Below are 18904 nucleotides of genomic sequence, written 5' to 3' on the forward strand. Positions count from 1 at the left end.
AACCAGGAGTCATGTTGGTCTTGAAGGTCACAAAAATCTTCACTATTTTTGTGGCAAATCTAATATGGCTATCCTCCCCCTGATTAATATTGCATTCTTTATGTACAGTTTATTTGTGCAAACCTGTCAGTCTTTGCATCTGAAAATTAATTCTGTTTCAGTGTGTTTTCTTTTGGCAGAAAATAATAACTACACCATATTTGGTTGCTTGTTCATTTAACTACATTGATATCCCACCCCTTTTCTGTTAAATATGGTGCTCAAGGTGGCTAACTACATCACACACACAAAGAAATTATCACCAAAGTGAAGATATTTAAAAGTAAATCATGTTGCGCCAGGAAGGGGTTAACAGAGCATTCATAGGAAGCAGGTTGGGGAGCAGAAATAGAACAGTGCTGGGAATATAAATATAGTACTGTATATTTGTTAAGAGATCCAGGGTGAATCCAGTGGCCAATATTTCAAGAAACTCTAAACCCTGGGCATAGGCATAGTGTCAGTGTGTGTTTTCTGTGTGTGTTTTCTGTGTGCTTGGATGAGCAGGGACTCTTAACTTGAAATATGTCCATGAATCACCATCTGGCTTTAGATGAGGGTGGAGATTATAAAATCCCTACAGCAGAAACAATGTTAACTGTCAGCATTTCTGCTGCTTAGATTTGTCCTCCTTCCCTCCTAAAGGTAAATTTTTATTCTTGCATCTGCTGGAGCCACGGATCGAATGTAGGTGAGTGGAATATATATGTTTATTTTGCCCTCAGAAGGCATTTGCCCTTGGAATCTTTGATTCCAAGAATAGATCTTGGCGTTAAGTAGGTCAGGATTTTCAGTCCCCTGTATATGTTTTTCATGAGATCTAGGGCAAAATAGGCTACTTTGTTTTTAAAACAGCCTTCTCAGGTTGCTGGCACTTCAAATGCAGATTATATAATTCAGATGTGTAAAAAGTATCCGTGCAAGATCTTAAAATTAGTGTTCTTAAGAAATGGAAAACTTCAAGGTGCAATGAAAGGCCGGGTGTTTGGAGGAAGAAACATTGCTTTGGCATAAAAATCTAGAATTAATTTCTGTTTTAAGGAAATCAGCTGTCCATGTTTAACGTGGGCCTCTGAGTAGCCTTTCCAAAAAGGAGCACCAAATGGGCAGCAGGAGTGTTTGTGTACAACCTCTGCTGATCTTTTTGTTAAAGCTGAAGGTTATGGAAAGCTTGCAGTAGGTCTTGTCATGCACAAGACATTAAATAAAAAGGCTTGCAGAATATCTCATAGACCCAAGGGAGCAATCCTACTGTCCTTGTGTTGTTGTATGCCTCCAAGTCATTTCTGATTTAAGTAGGGTTGCCATAATTCTCTACTAGAAACAGGGACAAAATGTAGGACAAAATTTAGACCAAAATATAGGACAATTGTAGGATAAAATTTAGCCCAAAATGTAGGACATTTAAGAAAATTTTTGTCCTACATTTTGTCCCTCTTTTCAGTAGAGAATTATGGCAACCCTAGATTTACAGCAATCCTAAAATGAACTGTTACAGGTTTTCTGGGGCTGAGATTGTGTGACCCCATCAGTGGGTTTCCACGTCCAATCAGAGATCGAACCCTGGTTTCCAGAGTATTAGTCCAATGTTTACCACTACACCAGGCTGTCTTTTGCTTCATGCCTCACCGCAATATTCAAATATATATGTTGGCTGTGCTGTTCCAGTATGATTGCTTTGTGGACTATCTTTACATAAATTCAAATTATTCCAGTCTTCTTGTTAAATAATGTTGTTTACAACATGCAATATTAAGGAATAATATAGAGTTCAAGTCTAGCTAATATTTCCATGATTTTTGCTCCCTGTTTTACTGGAAAGGCTTTTTTTACTTTTGAACAACTGAAACCTTCATTCAGTAATGACATACAACAATTAACAAATTGCTGTTCCTTTTTGGAGAGTCTCTTGCCACAATTAATTTCAAACAGGTATTTCCTGTTTTTCTGTCTCTCTGACATACTCAGACTCACTCACATAAACACAGATAAAATAAAATAGAGTACTAAAATGCTACTTATCAAAAAGCCATGCTGTTAAAAAGAAACAGAAAACCTACTTGGTAGAGATGTTTACAGTGGAATATAAATGCAAATGCTAGCTTGGCATAATGTTTTGAGCATTGGACTATGACTCTGGAGACCAGAGTTTGAATCTTCATTCAGCCATTGAAATCCACTACGTGGATTTATATCCATGAAAGCTCATGGAAAAATAAAAACCATGTTAGTCTGTAGAATCAGTATTTGGAGAGATCTTGTAGCACCTTTGAGACTAAGGCCCTGTTCAGACCGGCAGTTTGGGCCAGGTTGGGGGCAGAGTCTCTACACAATGCATGCCCTGGCTCTTCCCCCAGGGTGGCGTAATGTGACGCACCACACCACATGGTGTGCGGCATCACTGCGCTCCTCTGGCGCTGCATCCGCACGATGAAGTGCTGAAGGAGCACCATAAAGCCGTGCTGCCGCGGCTATCACACCCTTTCCAGGGTGCAAAAAGGAGCTGCTTTTTTCAGCTCCTTTTTGTGCTCTGGAAAGGCCAGGTTGGAGCTGTGCTGTGAGGTTGCTGTGGCCCTGATCTGGCTGTAAAAGAGGCGGCTGGAGGCTGCCCTTTCGAGATTGTCTGCACAGCCCCTACCTGAAAGAAATAAATTGGCAGCATGAGCTTTTGTAGACTTCAGTCTACTTCCTCAGATGCAATTGGCATCATGCTTCCCATGCTGCCAATTTCTTTCTTTCAGTTAGTCTCAAAGGTGCTACAATATCTCTCCACAAAATAGAAACCAGTTAGTCTTAAAGATGCCGCCACATTTTGTCTTTACCTTGTTTCCTCCTTTTTATGCTGCTAAAGATGAACATGGCTTTAAAAAAAACCTGCCCTGTTCTTGTTTACTAATACAGTGTTATAAAGATTTTTGTACTTTTAAAATTAAGTGAATGAGTGTTTTCCTTAGTAGTAGTTGTGTCTTCAAGTCATTTCCCGCTTATGGCAACCCAAAGGCAACCCTATCATGGTTTTTTCGTGGCAAGATTTATTCAGAGGAGTTTACCATTATCTTCCTAAGAGGCCAAGAATGTTATCACACGACTGAAATTGGAAGTATAATCCAGTGTCATCCTGAACGCAATCATGCATATTCACATTATTGCATGAAAGGTTACCACACGTGATTGCTGGCACTCCGAATGCACTCTGAACGCAATCACGCATCAATCCACAGTTAAGTAAATTTAGTGAACTAGCGAAGTCTCAAACCCTGGTCCTAGGCAACTTCGCACTCAGTGCGCTGTTCTTTGGTGTGATGTACATGTCTCCTTTGGTCCTGGTTCTCCCCACCAATCTGGAAGCGGGGGCTTCCCATGAAATCATGCTGTAATTCCGCTTCAATTTTGCTTCCACTTGTCCTTCAGCATTGCTGAGGGGGGGCTGCTGCCTGCTAATTAAGAGGAATGGCCCGGGATCTATTGGATAACCATTATATTCATGTTTTAACATGACAAGAGTGAATATATGCTCGTTTTAATGTGAATAGAGCATGTTCTTTTAACCATTCTCCCCCCCCCCCCCCCAACCTCTTTTGTAAATTGTGAGATTCCTTGGTTCCTCTCTCTCACTTGCCTAAATATGCTATGCTCCAGTCATCTGGAGTTTCACTGAGCATGCACAAGGGTGCCAATTCGCAATTAAGAACCCACCGATGTGATGGCTTACTTTGCACAGAACCTGGGTCGCATTTGGGGAGGCCATTACAATGAATTTAATTGTGTGAGTTTTCGAATTGACCTCGCTATCTTCCCTTTCAAAATTGAGAGCCTCCTGTCCCATTTGATAAACTCCCCAGAGAGTGCTACTTTCCCAAGGTAACCCAGCAGGTTTCTAGGTTTTTTAGGGTCTGGAGTGTTAGGGAAAAGGGATCTGTCACATTGTGGTTGAGCGGGAATTTGAATCCTGGCCAATCAAGAGTCCTTGTTCAACACTCAAACCATACACTACACTGGTTCTCTGTTGTTGTCTTTTAAGCATGGGGCATGAAAATCTACTTACTGTTTTATAATAGGATTTTTTTTATTGCCAGATTACGAAACAATATCCAAAATTGTATTAAATGATGTAAAACTAAATTGTGTAAATTATCTAATTCAGTGCTCAGTGCAGATAAAGCCAAGACCATAAATCCACCAAGGGAATTGAGAAAGGTTGCCTGAACAGGACCTGTTCAGAACACAGGGCTTTCCCCTCCTTCCCCCCTGTAGCCCTCTGCCCTTTTTCCATGCCTCTGAAGGAAAGGCCTTGGAACTGGTCATGCAACAGAGGGATAGGACAGGAAGGGAAACTCTTGGGAATGCATTACTGGGATATTAGCATAGTTGCAGTTCAAAACAAACATATAGATAAGCCCTCAGGTGAAATAAGGCAGAGACAGTTGCCCTCAGGAGATACCTGTAGATGGAGGAAGGATGTGGTGAGTAGAAAGGGGTCAGAAAGACCAAGTGCTTAAACAGCTTCCATTCACAAACCTCTCACATCTAGATCCAAGCCCATTTAGGCTATACCAAATCCTGGTGGAAAATTAGTACTTTTTACATTGTTGTTGTTGTGTGCTTTCAAGTCATTTCTGATTTATGTCAACCCTAAGGTGACCCTGTCCCAGGGTATTTGTTGGAAGAATTGTTCAGAGGAGGCTGAGAGCATGTGACCTGCCCAAGGTCAGCCAGTGGGTTTCATGGCTGAGCTGGGAATCAAACCCCAGTCTCCAGAGTCACAGTCCAGCACTCAAACCCCTATGCCATGCTGGCTCTCTATTTATTTATATTTTAGAGTATACAGGTCAAGGGTCCCTATAAACTGCCCATATGGGGGGAAGAACTTTTAATGAGAGTGTAATACATCTACATTGAGGCAAATAAATGCCTTTATTTTCTTGAATTGTCTAAGGAGTAGTGTGTTAATCTGTTGCAGGAGAAACCACAAATCCATTTGTGGCACCTCTAAAAGACAAAAAGTTTAAGTTTTTGTGGACTGTAACCCATTGCAGCAGATGCATCTGACGAAGTGGACTGGAGTCCATGAAAGCTAATGCCAAATGAAAGTTGTTCATCTTTAAAGGGGTTGCAAGCCTCTTTGTTGCTTTTAGTGAGTCACTTGACTCCCTGAGAGGAACAATTCAGAAAAAAGCTCCCAAAGGTCTTATTTAATACAAATATACTGTTGTTCTCTTGGATGTTTAGAGACAGTCAGTGATCCACTCTATTTTTTTGTTTGTCCCAGTCCTCCTAGACACAATTTCTTATTGTGAGTTCACACAAGCACATCCTTACTGACACATCAGAGTTCCTTGGCCAATCATAGCTCAGTTGCATGGCTGGTTCACTCTGGTTATGCTGATGATGATGTTAAGCAGGGATAAGAGAAATGATTACAGGAGTAGGAGTTGCATGGATAAAGATCAAGTCATTACAAGAAAATCTCCTGCTGGCCACACACTGTTTCTGAGCCAGAGAGTAAATAATGCACTGGTAGTTGTTTTTTTAAAAACAAAACAAAACACAACCTGGTGACATTCAGATGGAAACCTCAAATTCCACCCCCTCCTCTCTGTAAATGCTAACCTGTATTTTAGGCTACAGTTTCAACATTCTATTTGGAGAAATTGGATTTATTTTAAAACAGGAATGTGTTAAACCTACAATTAAGGGTCAAGCCATGTGATAGCCTATACAACTGTCTATACTAAAATTGCACAGAGGAGTCTTGTTGCCAGAATCTGAAAATATCATTACAAAATGATGCATCCACCCCACAAAAGCAGAGGGAGGGAAGTTGGTTTGAATACATTCAGAGTTGGGCTCTCAGAGTTTGATTTATAGGTTAGCTGCCCTCTGTGCTATTTCCTGCCACAGACCTAGGGGTGGAAAAGAATTTTGGTGGTTTTGAGTTTCTTGTTGAAATTATCTGTTTCCCACTTCTCAGGACTCGTGGTGAGATAAAGCATATTTTCCCTGTGAAATTTGTATATTTGCAAGGCACTAATAAGTACTGTACTGTATATACTCAACTATAAGTCAACCTCATATATAAGTAGAGGGCAGATGTTGGGGCCAAAATTATGGATTTTGATATGACCTGTGAATAAGTCAGGGGTGGAACCTAGGGGCATGTACCAAAGGAGGTAAAGGACAACAGAAAGGAAAATAAAATTGAGACAGGCAAAGCTTCATTTATATACTGCTTAATACTGAACTTACAGTGTCTAAGCAGTTTACAACTGTAAGCTAAAGCTGTTTGTGATCACCCTAAAGACTAGATGGATGAGGTGAGAACTACAATAAATCATGGTTATGTCATATGTTGGGCAGGCAACCAGGCACAGGCAGGGGTTAAGAAAATTTATGCATGTCAAAAAGATGACAAGGCAAAGCAAAGAAAATGACAACTATGTTAGCAGTCATTATAGCCTTTAATGTGATAAATTTGTCTGATTTTTACCCAGAAATTCTGTCAAGCATACACAAATGTCTTACTCAAATCCTTCAATGACAAGTTCCCCTTGGCTGTCCTTTGAAGGGAAGTGCCAAAGAGCTGGTGCCACCACTATTTTGCCAAGGCATTCAAAAAAGGACAGAAGTGGCACCACAGTGGAGAGAGTCTAGGGGTTGGTACTTCTTTTGGGTGCTCTCAGAATGAATTAAGCTCTTGCCTTTACTCACCCTACTTAGAGGAGGAGACGGTTCCTTTTTTGATAAGAGTTAAACTACAGTACAGTCGTCCCTCTGTTAGTGCAGACTTTGAATCCACATCCCTCGATTATGCATGAGGGGTAAATGGAGGGACATAAAATGGAGTGCACACCATGGCGTGTGCCCACAGGTGCCCACAGGGACATGCTGCCATTCAAGCCAATGGGGCTTGAATATTGGCAGATTTCTGTTTTCATGGTGTGTGTGTGTGTGTGTGTGTGTGTGTCTGGAATGGTCCCCTGCAAAAAGGGAGGGGCGACTGTACTTACATTGACCCATGTATAAATCGACCCATTTTTTGGATCAATTTTTTGACTAAAATTTCTAGATGTATTTATCTCTGGCTTTGCTTCGCAAACGAAGATTCAGGAAGGACTCATCCCGCGCTTTGTACAAGTGCGTTGGTGACTAAAAAGGCCAATTCGGGATAAGCAGGTCCAGTTGCAGAAAGCACAGCAGAAAGTCTCCTTGGGTGTTGTTTCCAGGTTGCGGTTCTTTCTGCGTTGTCGTTTCTCTTCGAGGCTCGTTCGGCGTGAGCTTTCGAAGAAGGCTGCAGCGTCATGGATAGTGCGTCTCCATGCCTCCCAATGCGAGGCCAAGGAGAGGACCATTGTTGGTGATCTATCTGGCCAAGCCTGAGATGTTGTTTCAGGGAGTCCTTGTATCTCTTCTTTGGGATACAGTATAGCACTTAGAGCAGAAGGTGAACATTTTTGTTAGGGGACCCTCAGGGTTCCTCCAACGCAATAAATTATGATTTAATTGGGCTGTGATATATGGGTGATGCCCTGTGGTCTATTAGGCTGAGAGTCGTCCCTCCCCCATCCCATATCTAACCTCTATTTTATAACCTCTTACAGAACCTTTCTCCAGATGGCCAGTCAGTTTGAATTACGAATGCCCCAAATGAGTGTTAATCATGCCACTGGAATGGAAAGGTCAAGCAATCAAGAATCTTCTCAGTTGACAGAAAATGTTACTACTGCCCGTGATCTGGGAGAAGGTAACTCAAAACAGGGCAGTCAAACTCTTACCATTTCTCCACTATTCAGAAATCATGGTAAGGACAAAAGGAGTGTCCTGTTCTTTGGAATGTGGAACTTGCAACTCAGTACTGTGTGACTGTTTTGGAATGGTCATCCAGGATTCTAGTGCATTCTGGCTTATGTGAATGAGCTTGCACAAGTATCTAAACAAATCACAAATAGTTTGTTTATCATACGAACCAAACAGGGAATATTTCCTTTTTGCTCTTTTTGTGAATTCTGACTTGTTTGGAGGGAAAAGAAAAACAGGATCCTGAATTTAGGAGACACTTCTAATATGTTTAGAAATGCCTGCTAGTGGGATGAAACAAAAGGGACCAAATGAAATATGTGCCCTAGCACACTGCTTCTTCATTTTCCAGAATCCTGGTTTATGATTCCATGCAAATGCATCCATTATATTAAATGGATAGTTTTGCTGTTGCATGAGCATTTTCATATGTTTAAATGTTTGTTGTTGTTGTGTGCCTTCAACTCATTTCTGACCTATGGCCACCCTAAGGCAAACCTATCATGGAGTTTCCTTAGCCAAATTTATTCAGAGGTTTGCCATTGTTTTCCCAAAACTGAGAGAATGTGACTTGCCAAAGGTTTCATGGCTGAGGGGCCCCAATTATGATCAGGATTTCAGCTCATGGGAAATTTAACTTTGGTTCAGCCCTCAGTTGGTCTTTCCTGCAGTCCATAAGTATGCCAGCCTCTCCCATTCCCACTTGCATTTCCCACAGCTCTGCCATGCATGGAGCTAAAATAGTCCTTTTTCCATTACTGAAATGTCAACATTGTGTTTGAAATATACTGAAAGATGTGACTGATCATTTTATGAGTTTTTTGGGGGAAAACAGGGATTTTTGCAATACCTTAAAGATGGCTACATTATATTTGTCATACATTTTTGTGCACTCTAGTCCACCTAAATCAGAAGCACAACCCAAGTATGGGATGAAGTGGGCTAATGTCCATAAAGCTTGTGTCAAAAGAAAAAGTGCTTGTCTTTAAAGTGTCAGAAGACTAATTTTTGATTTGGCTACAACAAGCAAACTTAAATAACCCTCTGAGAATGAATTGTATTGTGTTGTGGTTCCTATTTGGTTAATTTGTGTATGTTGAGCCAGTGTGAATACAAGTTCAGTAAAAGTCCAGTCTAACATATTGATCAGGAAAAGGAGATCACCACTGGCTGAGAGTTCTTTGTCAGTTTTTCTTTTCTTAATGTTATACTGTTACTTGTTTGAATATTTATTTTTAAATTATAGGTAAGGGTTGGTCTCTTTCTTTTTTAAAAAAGTAATGAATCATGTCAGTTTCTCAACTGCTGCTTGTGTCTGCTGCATCTAGACACAGAGCACAGATACTCTTCTCACCCAGGAAGTCCACAATGCTCAAATACTCCTGAAGAAGCTCAAGGCATTTTCTTCCAAGCAGGGAGTAAAAGAAATCAAGACTATTATATGACCCAGGAGCAATTTGGTAACAGCGTGAACAACAGTCCACACGTCCAAGCACCAGAGAAAGTGACTCTTGTTGTAGATGGCACTAGATTTGTTGTAAATCCCCAGATTTTTACAGCTCATCCTGAGACAATGTTGGGAAGGTAAGCAATGTTACTACTTTATAGAACTTGTAGACCAGTGTTCGGATGCAGACAGGGCTTGTTGGCTCCATTCATGGAAGGCAGATAGATAGATAGATAGATAGATAGATAGATAGATAGATAGATAGATAGATATTCTGCAGCTCCATAAGGTCCCAACTCAGTATATAGCTGCTAAGATCTTGTATCTTATACTGAATAAGAAAAAGTTACTCATCTAGATTTCAGCTCCACAAATATCCTAGGCAGCATAATCAGTGAACATACTGGTTGGGGGAATTCTAGGAGTTGTAGTCCAAAAAGTAACTTTTCTAAGCTCTGGTTTTACATCGCCTGATTCTCATTTTCAAAGACCTTCAGATTTTAGAACAGCCATCCTAAACAGTGTTGCCGATTTCTGAGGAATTCCCCGGTTTCCGGGTAATAAAAAGCCATTCTGTTTATTTTCTGGGTACATAATATTTTTGGGGAACTTCTGGGGAATCAGCCCTTTCCCTCCAAAATGGCTGAAAATACCTTTCCCCTCCCAAAAAATGGCCAACATACCACCCATCCCAGAAGTTCCCTACTCCTTTTGCCTTCCCAAAATGCCTTGCGGCAACCCTGACCCAGAAATCTCGTCCCTGATCTGGAAGTCCCGCCTGATTCTGGGGAATTTGGAGGCATTCCGGGAAGCCAATCAGGATTCTTTTCAAGGGCGATTGGCAACACTGATCCTAAACACATTGTGCACAATGACACTCTGGAATTTGGACAACATATTAGGACTGTTCTCTTTTGCTTGGAAATGCACCTTATTGAAAATAATAGGATTTAATTCAAAGTAAATGTGTTAGATCTGATGAATCAGATTATAGTCCATAGAAAAAAACCAAGAGATAAATCTCAAGGGCCTCAATTTTATTGGATGCACCCCAATTTCTGCTCCTTTGGATGATATTATAAATCAGACATGAACATACTCACAGTTTACCTTTATCCCATAGATTGTGTAGTGTCTTGATAGGTGTAATCTTAGAATCAAAGGAGATGTAACAAAAACATTATTTTAAAAACATTCTTAGAATGGCTACATTATTTTGCAAAAATCAGATAGAAATGGAAAATATCTCTTTAAATTGCTTATATGTTGAAATTTCCTTGGAAGCTGCTGCCTGCCCCATTTTTAATATTCTAAAAACTAAAGCAAACAACAGCTGGAGCATTTTCAGCTGTAAACTAGCATGGCAGACTGTTAACACCCCTCCCTAAACTAAATTCTTGATCTGGGTTAGGAGCTTCTGTATCTAGTTGTTCTAATCAAAGAGCCTTGGCAATGTAAGCATGTTTTTAACCACATCCTCAAAGTCATGCCTAGTGATCAAATCCATGCTTCATATTCTTGTTTCTTGGCAGCAGAAACCACAGTTTTGGAAACCAAGCTTTGAATCTTGAAGCCAAATGGTGGGGAAGGGCAGGGGAATGAGGGAAACTCATTCTTGGAATGATAACCCGTGGTTTGTCGGGCCAAGATTGTTAGGCCTGAGCTGGTCCTTTGAGAACTGCATGCCTTACCTCTGGTAGCAAAAACGCTGTCTGTCCCCTATCCACTTGGGAAACACCCATGAGTAGGGCTTCCAGCTAATGCCACTCCAATTAAGATTTCAGCATGCGCCTATACTTCTCTGTTTTTGGTCTCTATTGAAATCCTTTATATACAGAGAAACATTACCTGACTGATACATTCCAGCCACTGGTTTTGTTTTGTTTTTAAGTTATTGGTTTTTATTGTAATCTCTCTTTCTCTCTCTCTTTAATACTTGGCTGTTTTAATCCATGATACACCACACTAAAGTCTTTGATATAATATGATTTATTAATGTAATGAATAAGGTATGCATATAGATAACTGCACATGCTTAAATATGGTTTGCATTTGTGTGGATTAGTCATTCTTTAGTTACTCTTAGGAGTTTATCACACGTAGGACAATTGGAAGTATAAACAGTGATTAACCTGTGATAATCCCGTAATTGCACTAATGGTTTTCACACGACGTCAAGATGAAACGTGATTAAAGTGCCATTATCCCATGAATAACCAGGCAAGAAATGTCAGGAAACCATTCACAGGACAACAACAACAACAAAATAATAAAGACTGTTTTATTGCCTCGTTATTCCCTGGTTATTCATGGCATAATGGCTCTTGTGTTAATCTCATTTTAATCACATGTTAATGTCAATTGGGCAATTTTCCCGGTTTAAACTGCATATTTTCCTTTGTATTGTTGTTTGTGTATCTGAATGCAGGTACAGATGTCTTAAGATACTTTGTTTTCTTGCAGAATGTTTGGACCAGGACGAGAATATAACTTCACTCGGCCAAATGAGAAGGGAGAATACGAAATTGCAGAAGGAATCAGCTCCACTGTCTTCCGGACTGTGCTGGTGAGGAAGCCCACAAAGATGGAAAAGTAGTTTGGTTCCCCTTGTTTCTTACATCTTTATTTTTCCTTTCAAGTTCCAAAGAAATTTTAACTTCTGAAATAAGCATTTTCTGCTCTATTTGCAGACTTTAGGTAGACCTCATTTCCTTCCCTGTGCATGCTTCAAATATGGTGCATTTAGTTTGTATCATATCTTACTGTGTGAATATCTTCTGTTTTTCTCCCCTATCATGTTTGCCATTCATGATATTTGAGGAGAGTTTGAAGCAAATTTCGGAACCTGAGAAAGTTCAGAGTAAGGCTAGGAATCATGTATTTCTCCTGATATTGTTGGACTCCAGCTCCCATAAGCCCAACCAGTAGAGAAAATGTGAAGAATGCTGGGAGTTATAGTCCCACAATATCTGAAAGGTTTCATGATTCTCATCCTGATTTAGAGTTTGGGAAAATGTTGGCTGGGGGATTCTGGGAGCTATGGTAAAAAAAAATAATGGAAGATGTAGATGTAGTCCAATCACATCTGAGGGCTATGATGTTGATTATTGGATGAGAAATTACCCGGGTGCCCTGGTCGCATAGTGGTTAAATGCTGGTATTGTGGCCATAACATTGTAAGTTTAATCCTAGAGAAGGGCTCCGAGGTGCACTCAACCTTCCATCAATTTTGCAGGTTGTTAAAAGGGGTAACCAGCTTGTTGGGGGCAATTGGCTTACACATTGTAAACCACTTAGGGAATGCTAGTTCACTGATAAGCAGTATAGGAATGTACTTGCTATTGCTATTACTATTGCTATGCCATCTCTGAAGGGGGAAAAAAAGTACAGACCTGACATAAATAAGTACAATAGTAATACAAAAAAAAGCCATGCTTTAATATTTATACTTTCAGGATTATTACAAAACTGGAGTCATTAACTGCCCTGATGGAATTTCTATTCCTGATCTCAGAGATACGTGTGACTATCTTTGCATCAACTTTGACTTCAACACAATCAAGTGTCAGGATTTAAGTAAGTGTAGTGAAACTTAAAGGAAAGACATGTCAAGGTTTCACATATCTGATCATTTTTCTATTATTCCTGTTATTGGGATGACACTTTGAATTTAGTGAGGTTGATAATGTCCATTTCTGTGCAAAGGACCGATGTGTGACTTGTTTCCTGCCAGGTGCGTTATTGCATGAATTGTCTAATGATGGAGCTCACAAACAGTTTGACAGCTATCTAGAAGAATTAATTCTACCTATAATGGTGGGTAGTGCCAAAAAAGGAGAACGTGAATGTCACATTGTGGTGTTAACTGAAGAAGACATAGTGGACTGGGATGAAGACTACCCGCCTCCAATGGGAGAAGAATACTCACAAAGTAGGTGATCTGTTTGTGTGAGAGAGAAAGTTATTTGAATAACAAAAATATACTGGATTGTATATATAGTATCTCTGGCTTTTCTTCATGAATGAAGATTCAGGAAGGACTCATCCCACGCTTACTACAGGCTCGCTGATGGCTAAAAAGGCCAATCCGAGATAAACAAGTCCGGTTGCAGAAAGAACAGCAGAAAGTCTCCTTGGGTGATGTTTCCGGGTTGTGGTTCTTTCTGCACTGTCGTTTTTCTTCAAGACTCGTTATGCGTGAGTTTTCAAAAAAGGCTGCAGCATCGTGGATAGTGCGTCTCCATGCCTCCCGATGCCAGGCCAGGGTGGACCATTGTTGGTGATCAATTTGGCCGAGCCTGAGATGTTGTTTCAGGGAGTCCTTGTATCTCTGGATTGTATATATAGTATATTGTCTTATGAAATACCAGAGATACAAACTAAAATTACAACCAGATAAGGAAAAAAATTTAGCAGAGAAGAAACTGATATTCGACCACATGGTCTGTATAATATCTAAAAAACGTTGTTCTGTTCCAGTACCCAACATAGGGATACAGATTTCCCATGTATTCTTATAACTGCCATAACTAGTCTGGAGGATATTCTTCCTTCCAAAAAGCCTGCTTAAATAAAAAGATATTTGCCTAACAGCAGAAGCAGGGCAAAGGGACCAATCTAGTCTCTCCTGGGATGGCATATCACACCTTGGAGCATCTACCAAGAAGGACCTTTCAAATGTGTCTGTGATGCTGTTGGAACCAAGGGAAAGGATCTCAAAAGTTGAGGAGCAGACACGTATGGGGAGACGAGACTCTTCAGATAGTCTGGGCCCATGGTATATAGGGCTTTATTGGTTAAAACAGTAGTCCCCAGACTTGGCCCTCCAGATACTTTGGACTTTAATTCCCAGAACTCCTGATTTTTGACACAACTCTCTGGGTCTTCTGGATGTTGAAGTCAAAAACATCTGGAGGACCAAAGCTTGGGAGAGGGTGGGTTACAACCTGAACTTTAAACTATGGCTGGAAAGGACCATTAGGTCGTGAACCTGTTGTAACAAAGTAGTTGTTTGTCCCCTGTAAACAGCTGCAGTCTAAATTTTAACTGTAATACTTTGGGCCCACTGAAGTTTCCAAACAGCTTCTAAAAGCAGCCCCATATGGAGTGCATTACAGTAATCCAAATGGGATGTTACCAAGGCATGTGCCAAGTCTGACATCTCAAGGAAAGGGCACAGCTGGAGCACTGGGTTTAACTGTGGAAATGCATTCCTGGCCATTGCTGAAAACTGCTATGCATAGTATACTACAGTAAAGAACAAAAGCTTCATGGAAATCAGCCTGCACAAGGCAAAAAGGAAAACCTTTATTTATAAAAGTGAAAGATTCTAATAAAAATGATGAACTAACAATTTTACTTGGGGACAAATCTACTAAAAGGTTTGAGAAGGACGGGTCACAGATGATAAAATATCTGAACATTAAAGTAGATTAATTTACTGAAAACCATCAAAACTAACAGATTATAAGCAATATTGGTTTTATATTGATTCCCCAATAAAAGGGAAATATGGAGAAAAGTCACAGTAGGGGACAAATAAGTAGGAGTGAGAAGAATGAAAAGGGAAGGAGAATAGAAAATAAAGACCCAAGATAGAGTGTTATATGTCTTTGTGTTTTTGTGCAGTGGATATATATTTGTTATATTTTGTTTTGGTGCTTGTCCTTGTGTGTGCACTTGTTTTTAGTTTTATGTTTACTTATGATTAAAATAATTATTTGAAACTATTTAGGCAGGCTTTTTGTGATTAAATGGTTATTGCAGAAGGATTTAAATGTATCTATATTGTTATATTCAATGCTGTTTTTAATATAAAAGTGTTATTTAATTATTTTTTACTGTTGTGATTGATTTGGCTGTATTATGCTTTTAACTATATTGTGAGCTGTCTTGATTTTTAGACTAGGGGTGGGGGAGTGAAATAGTGATAAAATAAAATGGAATAAAATAAAATACTATGATATTTATTTATATCCTACTTTTCTCCCAAAATTGGGACTCAAAGCTGCTTACAATTTAAATTGTGTGCTAAAAGCAGTCCACTTTGTAGGCCTATACGCACATGTAGGTTCTTGGCCAAAACGTTACTTTTAAGAAGAATAAATAACTGAGGAGTGCTCAATGAATGGTCTGGAACTGTAGCATCATCATGTCACCACTCAGTTTCAGCCTGTTTTATTCATTTTTAAAAGTAACAGTCCTCATTTTCATTTAGTGATAAAGAAGCCTGCATTCTTCCTCTCAAACCTGCATCATTCACAGATCCCCAAATGTAGGATTTTGTGTCACTGCAGAACCACAAATGAACAATGTATAAGGACACTTCATCCCATTAATTTCAGTGGAGTGGGATCATTTGTGCTGATTTGTGACCTAGGCACAAAAAGATTGCTCTTTGATTCTACTTTTTTTTCCCCTGGATGCAATATATATCCTAAAATTAGAATTTTTTTGCTTGTCTAAATGTTGAAATAAGGTGTGTGGCAGGAAGTGACTGCGTATTTTATATATAGCAATTATTCTAAAATGCAAAACCTTTGTGCACTGTCAAATTTTACAGTGCACACCTGTTTTTCATTTCTCTCCCTTGAAATTCAAAGGTTTTCATCCCTATTCTCTCACTTCTGCAGATCTTTCAGAATTTATTTCTGCATGCTTTCGATTGAATGAGGTGTAATTGTTACACATTATTAATTATGACTCTTTCCCTCCCCCACCCAAGTTCTATATAGCAATAAGCTCTACAGATTTTTCAAGTACATTGAGAATCGGGATGTGGCAAAAGCTGTGCTGAAAGAACGTGGCCTGAAAAACATTCGAATTGGCATTGAAGGCAAGTATAGATGTTAGAAAGTAATAAATAGCTTTTAAGAAGAAACCACCAGCAGTTTCATTTTAGACCAGGGATGAGCAACTGTGGTTTTGCAGGTGTCTTTAGACAGCAGTTTCCATAATCCTTCCCATTGGCTGTTGTTGGCTACGGTTGTTGGAGAAAACATCTGGAGGTCCATAGCTGACAACCCCTTTTTAGAAGTTCCCAGGAACTAGTTCTACAGAGAGTTAGCGGTCAGTCCTGTGTTCAAGGTTTCCTGCTTGTTAGCATGAGTATATCGCACCAGTTCTTCCTTTTAATTAAAAACCCAGTGCCTTTCATCAATCATTCTAGAGAACTGCAGTCCTTCACTTCAAAAACTAGGGCTTGAGAAGTTAAATTTGCACACTGTGAGGATTAACTCCTTTGTAAAATGAGGAGAACACATCTGCCTCCTCTTTAGTGGATCTGCCATACCAAGGCCTAACATATCCGAAACAGCTTGAGTCCAGGGCACTAAAAGGACTGCCTTTTTTCGTAGGAAGCTGCCTAGTAAAACTCCCCAGTCTTTGCTCCATATCCTCCAGCTTTTGAAGTGTGGTCTACTGTATTGTGGTTTTATTATAATTTTGTTTACAAGCCAAAGAGAAGCTGATAAATGAATTTACTAAGGCAGTTACAAATGTATAGAGTTATGCATCTCTGACTGGTTTGTCTTCACAATCCCTGCATATTCACTAGTTTAGGGAGTAAGCAGGGACTATGAAAGTCTCCCAGTCCCTACGTCTTGGGCAGCAGCTGCTGCAAGCAACAGGGGTTTCTTCTCTGTATTGGGAAGCAGCTGACTGATATTCCCATCCACTCCCACTAGTAGTCTTTGGTGTGAAGGGGAATTGCAACAGGGACTCTGTTTCTGCCAGTCACACCAGTCACAGGATGAGAAAGTCAGTCAACTGCTTGCCAAGCAACAGAGAAACCTTGTGGTTGACAGTGCCTGCTGCCTGCTAAGTGAGGATGGGGGAGGATTGGGGGTTGGGTTGGGAGATACTACTTAGCTATGTAACTAAAGCAGTTACATAGTTGTAGGTGATACATAATTTCAGCTGATGTATATAAAAGGCTTTGAAGTCTACAAATATAGATGTTAGAAATTCTCTTCCTTTCCTGAATACATAATAGGGCTGCTTAGAGATTGAAACTGGCCAATGATTATAATGATGCCAAAATAACTGTGTTTTAGGCTATCCCACCTGTAAAGAGAAAGTGAAGAGGCGGTCTGGAGGGCGCTCAGAAGTCATCTACAACTATGTGCAACGCCCATTCATCCAGATGTCTTGGGAAAAAGAGGAGGGGAAGAGTCGCCATGTTGATTTCCAGTGTGTTAGAAGCAAATCCCTAACAAACCTTGTGGTGGTGGGTGAAGATGCACCAGAAGATCAGCAGATTGTGCTTCATCACCCTCCCCAGGTAGATGAACTTGACAGATTAAATGCCCCATTTTCTCAAATGGATGCTAATGTTCTACCAGATTAATACTTTAGTGAAATGCAAAGGTGTCCCAGGCCAATTTGGTTAATGCACTGGGTCAGGAGTAAATACCCAGGGCATCCTACCACTAGTCATCTTCTAACTGGATCTCCTACCAGCTATTTTACTCTTGGGTGGCTGTGCTCTCTAAAGACAGATTCTTCAAGCAGCGTGGACTAGTATTATTTCATCAGCTTTTGAGCACTCCCACACATTTCTCCAAAGAGGAACTGCACCTGTGTTACAGTTTAGGCCTCCTCCGTGACAACATGAACAACTCAGCTATACTGTGGTATGTTTGCTGTCAGCAGGAACAAAAGATAACAGATTGGATCCAGATTATTATTCCATAAATGGAAAGATTCTTTCTGGAAGCTGTGTTCACTGATTCCTCTTTGTCCCTGCAGCCCTGCATAGCCTTGCAAAGGAAATCCTCCAGTTTTTCAGCAGGTAATAATTGCTAGAAAGAGTCCCAAGGATGCTTACCCCAAGATCTTCTAGGGCAGGGGTGGCAGAGTTTGTTGGTCTCAGGATCTAGATTGCACTCTGGGTCCAAGCCTTGTGGAAGTTGTGGGCTTCTCACAAGCCCTACCACTTTCTGACTTAGGCTTGTGGGGAATCCACAATTACCACAAGGCTTAGACTCAGAATTCAATCCAGATCCTAGGACCAACCAACTCTGCCACCACTTTCTGACATTATTTCCCCCTCATTAGACAGAAAGGAATAGAGAATGGGAGAATGGGCATTCTTGGGACTTTTTGCAAGATTAGGCCCATGGACTGGAGCTTCCCCTCTCTCTTGAAGGCCATGTGGAACTCCATTGATCTTTATTCCTGATCCAACCCTGTGGTTCTTTTCAGTGAAAACAGTCCAGATGTTCCTCCCCCCCCCCCCCCCCACCTTCACTCCTTCAGCACCTCATAAACCAGCTCTATAAACTTCTTAATCTCAGGGAGATGCTGAAAAGACATTGAAAATGCAGATAACAGTAGTACACAATCTAAATTACACACACAAGATTTTGAGCTCAACACATTAGGATCTTTTCCTGCATAATCTTCCAGGGAACATGCAAAGCTGTCTCTTTAGGATGAAGAAAGTAGCTCTCAAAAACCTAATTCACCACCCAAAAATGCTGCATTTTCAACTCAGGGCAAAGTTATTTGTGTCCATGTATGCCTGTAGTATATATATGAAATATTTTATTTCCACTGGCTAGTAAATCTGGGCAGAAAGTGTTAGTGAAATCCACAAAGTAGTCTTGATACAGAGGTGTACAA

At 40.3% G+C, this 18904-nt stretch overlaps 1 protein-coding gene across 4 annotated transcripts; it reads left to right on the forward strand.

The window, feature by feature from the left end:
- Positions 1-604: 604 nt before the first annotated feature.
- On the forward strand, positions 605-18247 carry KCTD20 (potassium channel tetramerization domain containing 20). 4 transcript variants are annotated; one of them, XM_089514752.1, is made up of 8 exons: positions 605-730; positions 7638-7837; positions 9162-9417; positions 11744-11846; positions 12736-12856; positions 13014-13211; positions 16005-16115; positions 17335-18247. In XM_089514752.1, exons 2-8 carry the CDS (start codon positions 7651-7653, stop codon positions 17625-17627), a joined length of 1269 nt encoding a protein of 422 aa, XP_089370878.1. In that variant the 5' UTR covers positions 605-730; positions 7638-7650; the 3' UTR covers positions 17628-18247. The 4 variants fall into 4 exon arrangements, with proteins under 4 accessions (XP_089370878.1, XP_089370879.1, XP_089370881.1 ...); XM_089514753.1 differs by lacking the exon at positions 13014-13211; XM_089514755.1 differs by lacking the exons at positions 7638-7837; positions 9162-9417.
- The last annotated feature ends 657 nt before the right edge of the window (positions 18248-18904 follow it).

This window comes from Sceloporus occidentalis, unplaced genomic scaffold (genome assembly GCF_023333645.1).
Source record: "Sceloporus occidentalis isolate IW3139 unplaced genomic scaffold, rSceOcc1.0.p SCAF_3, whole genome shotgun sequence".
Taxonomy (NCBI): Eukaryota; Metazoa; Chordata; class Lepidosauria; order Squamata; family Phrynosomatidae; genus Sceloporus; species Sceloporus occidentalis.

Bases quoted from the DNA above. Each gene is read 5' to 3' on its own strand.
- KCTD20 (XM_089514752.1), top strand. From the start codon at position 7,651: ATGGCCAGTCAGTTTGAATTACGAATGCCCCAAATGAGTGTTAATCAT. The intron at 7,838-9,161 runs GTAAGGACAAAA...TGCTGCATCTAG, and splicing joins TCCACTATTCAGAAATCATG to ACACAGAGCACAGATACTCT. The intron at 16,116-17,334 runs GCAAGTATAGAT...ACTGTGTTTTAG, and splicing joins CATTCGAATTGGCATTGAAG to GCTATCCCACCTGTAAAGAG.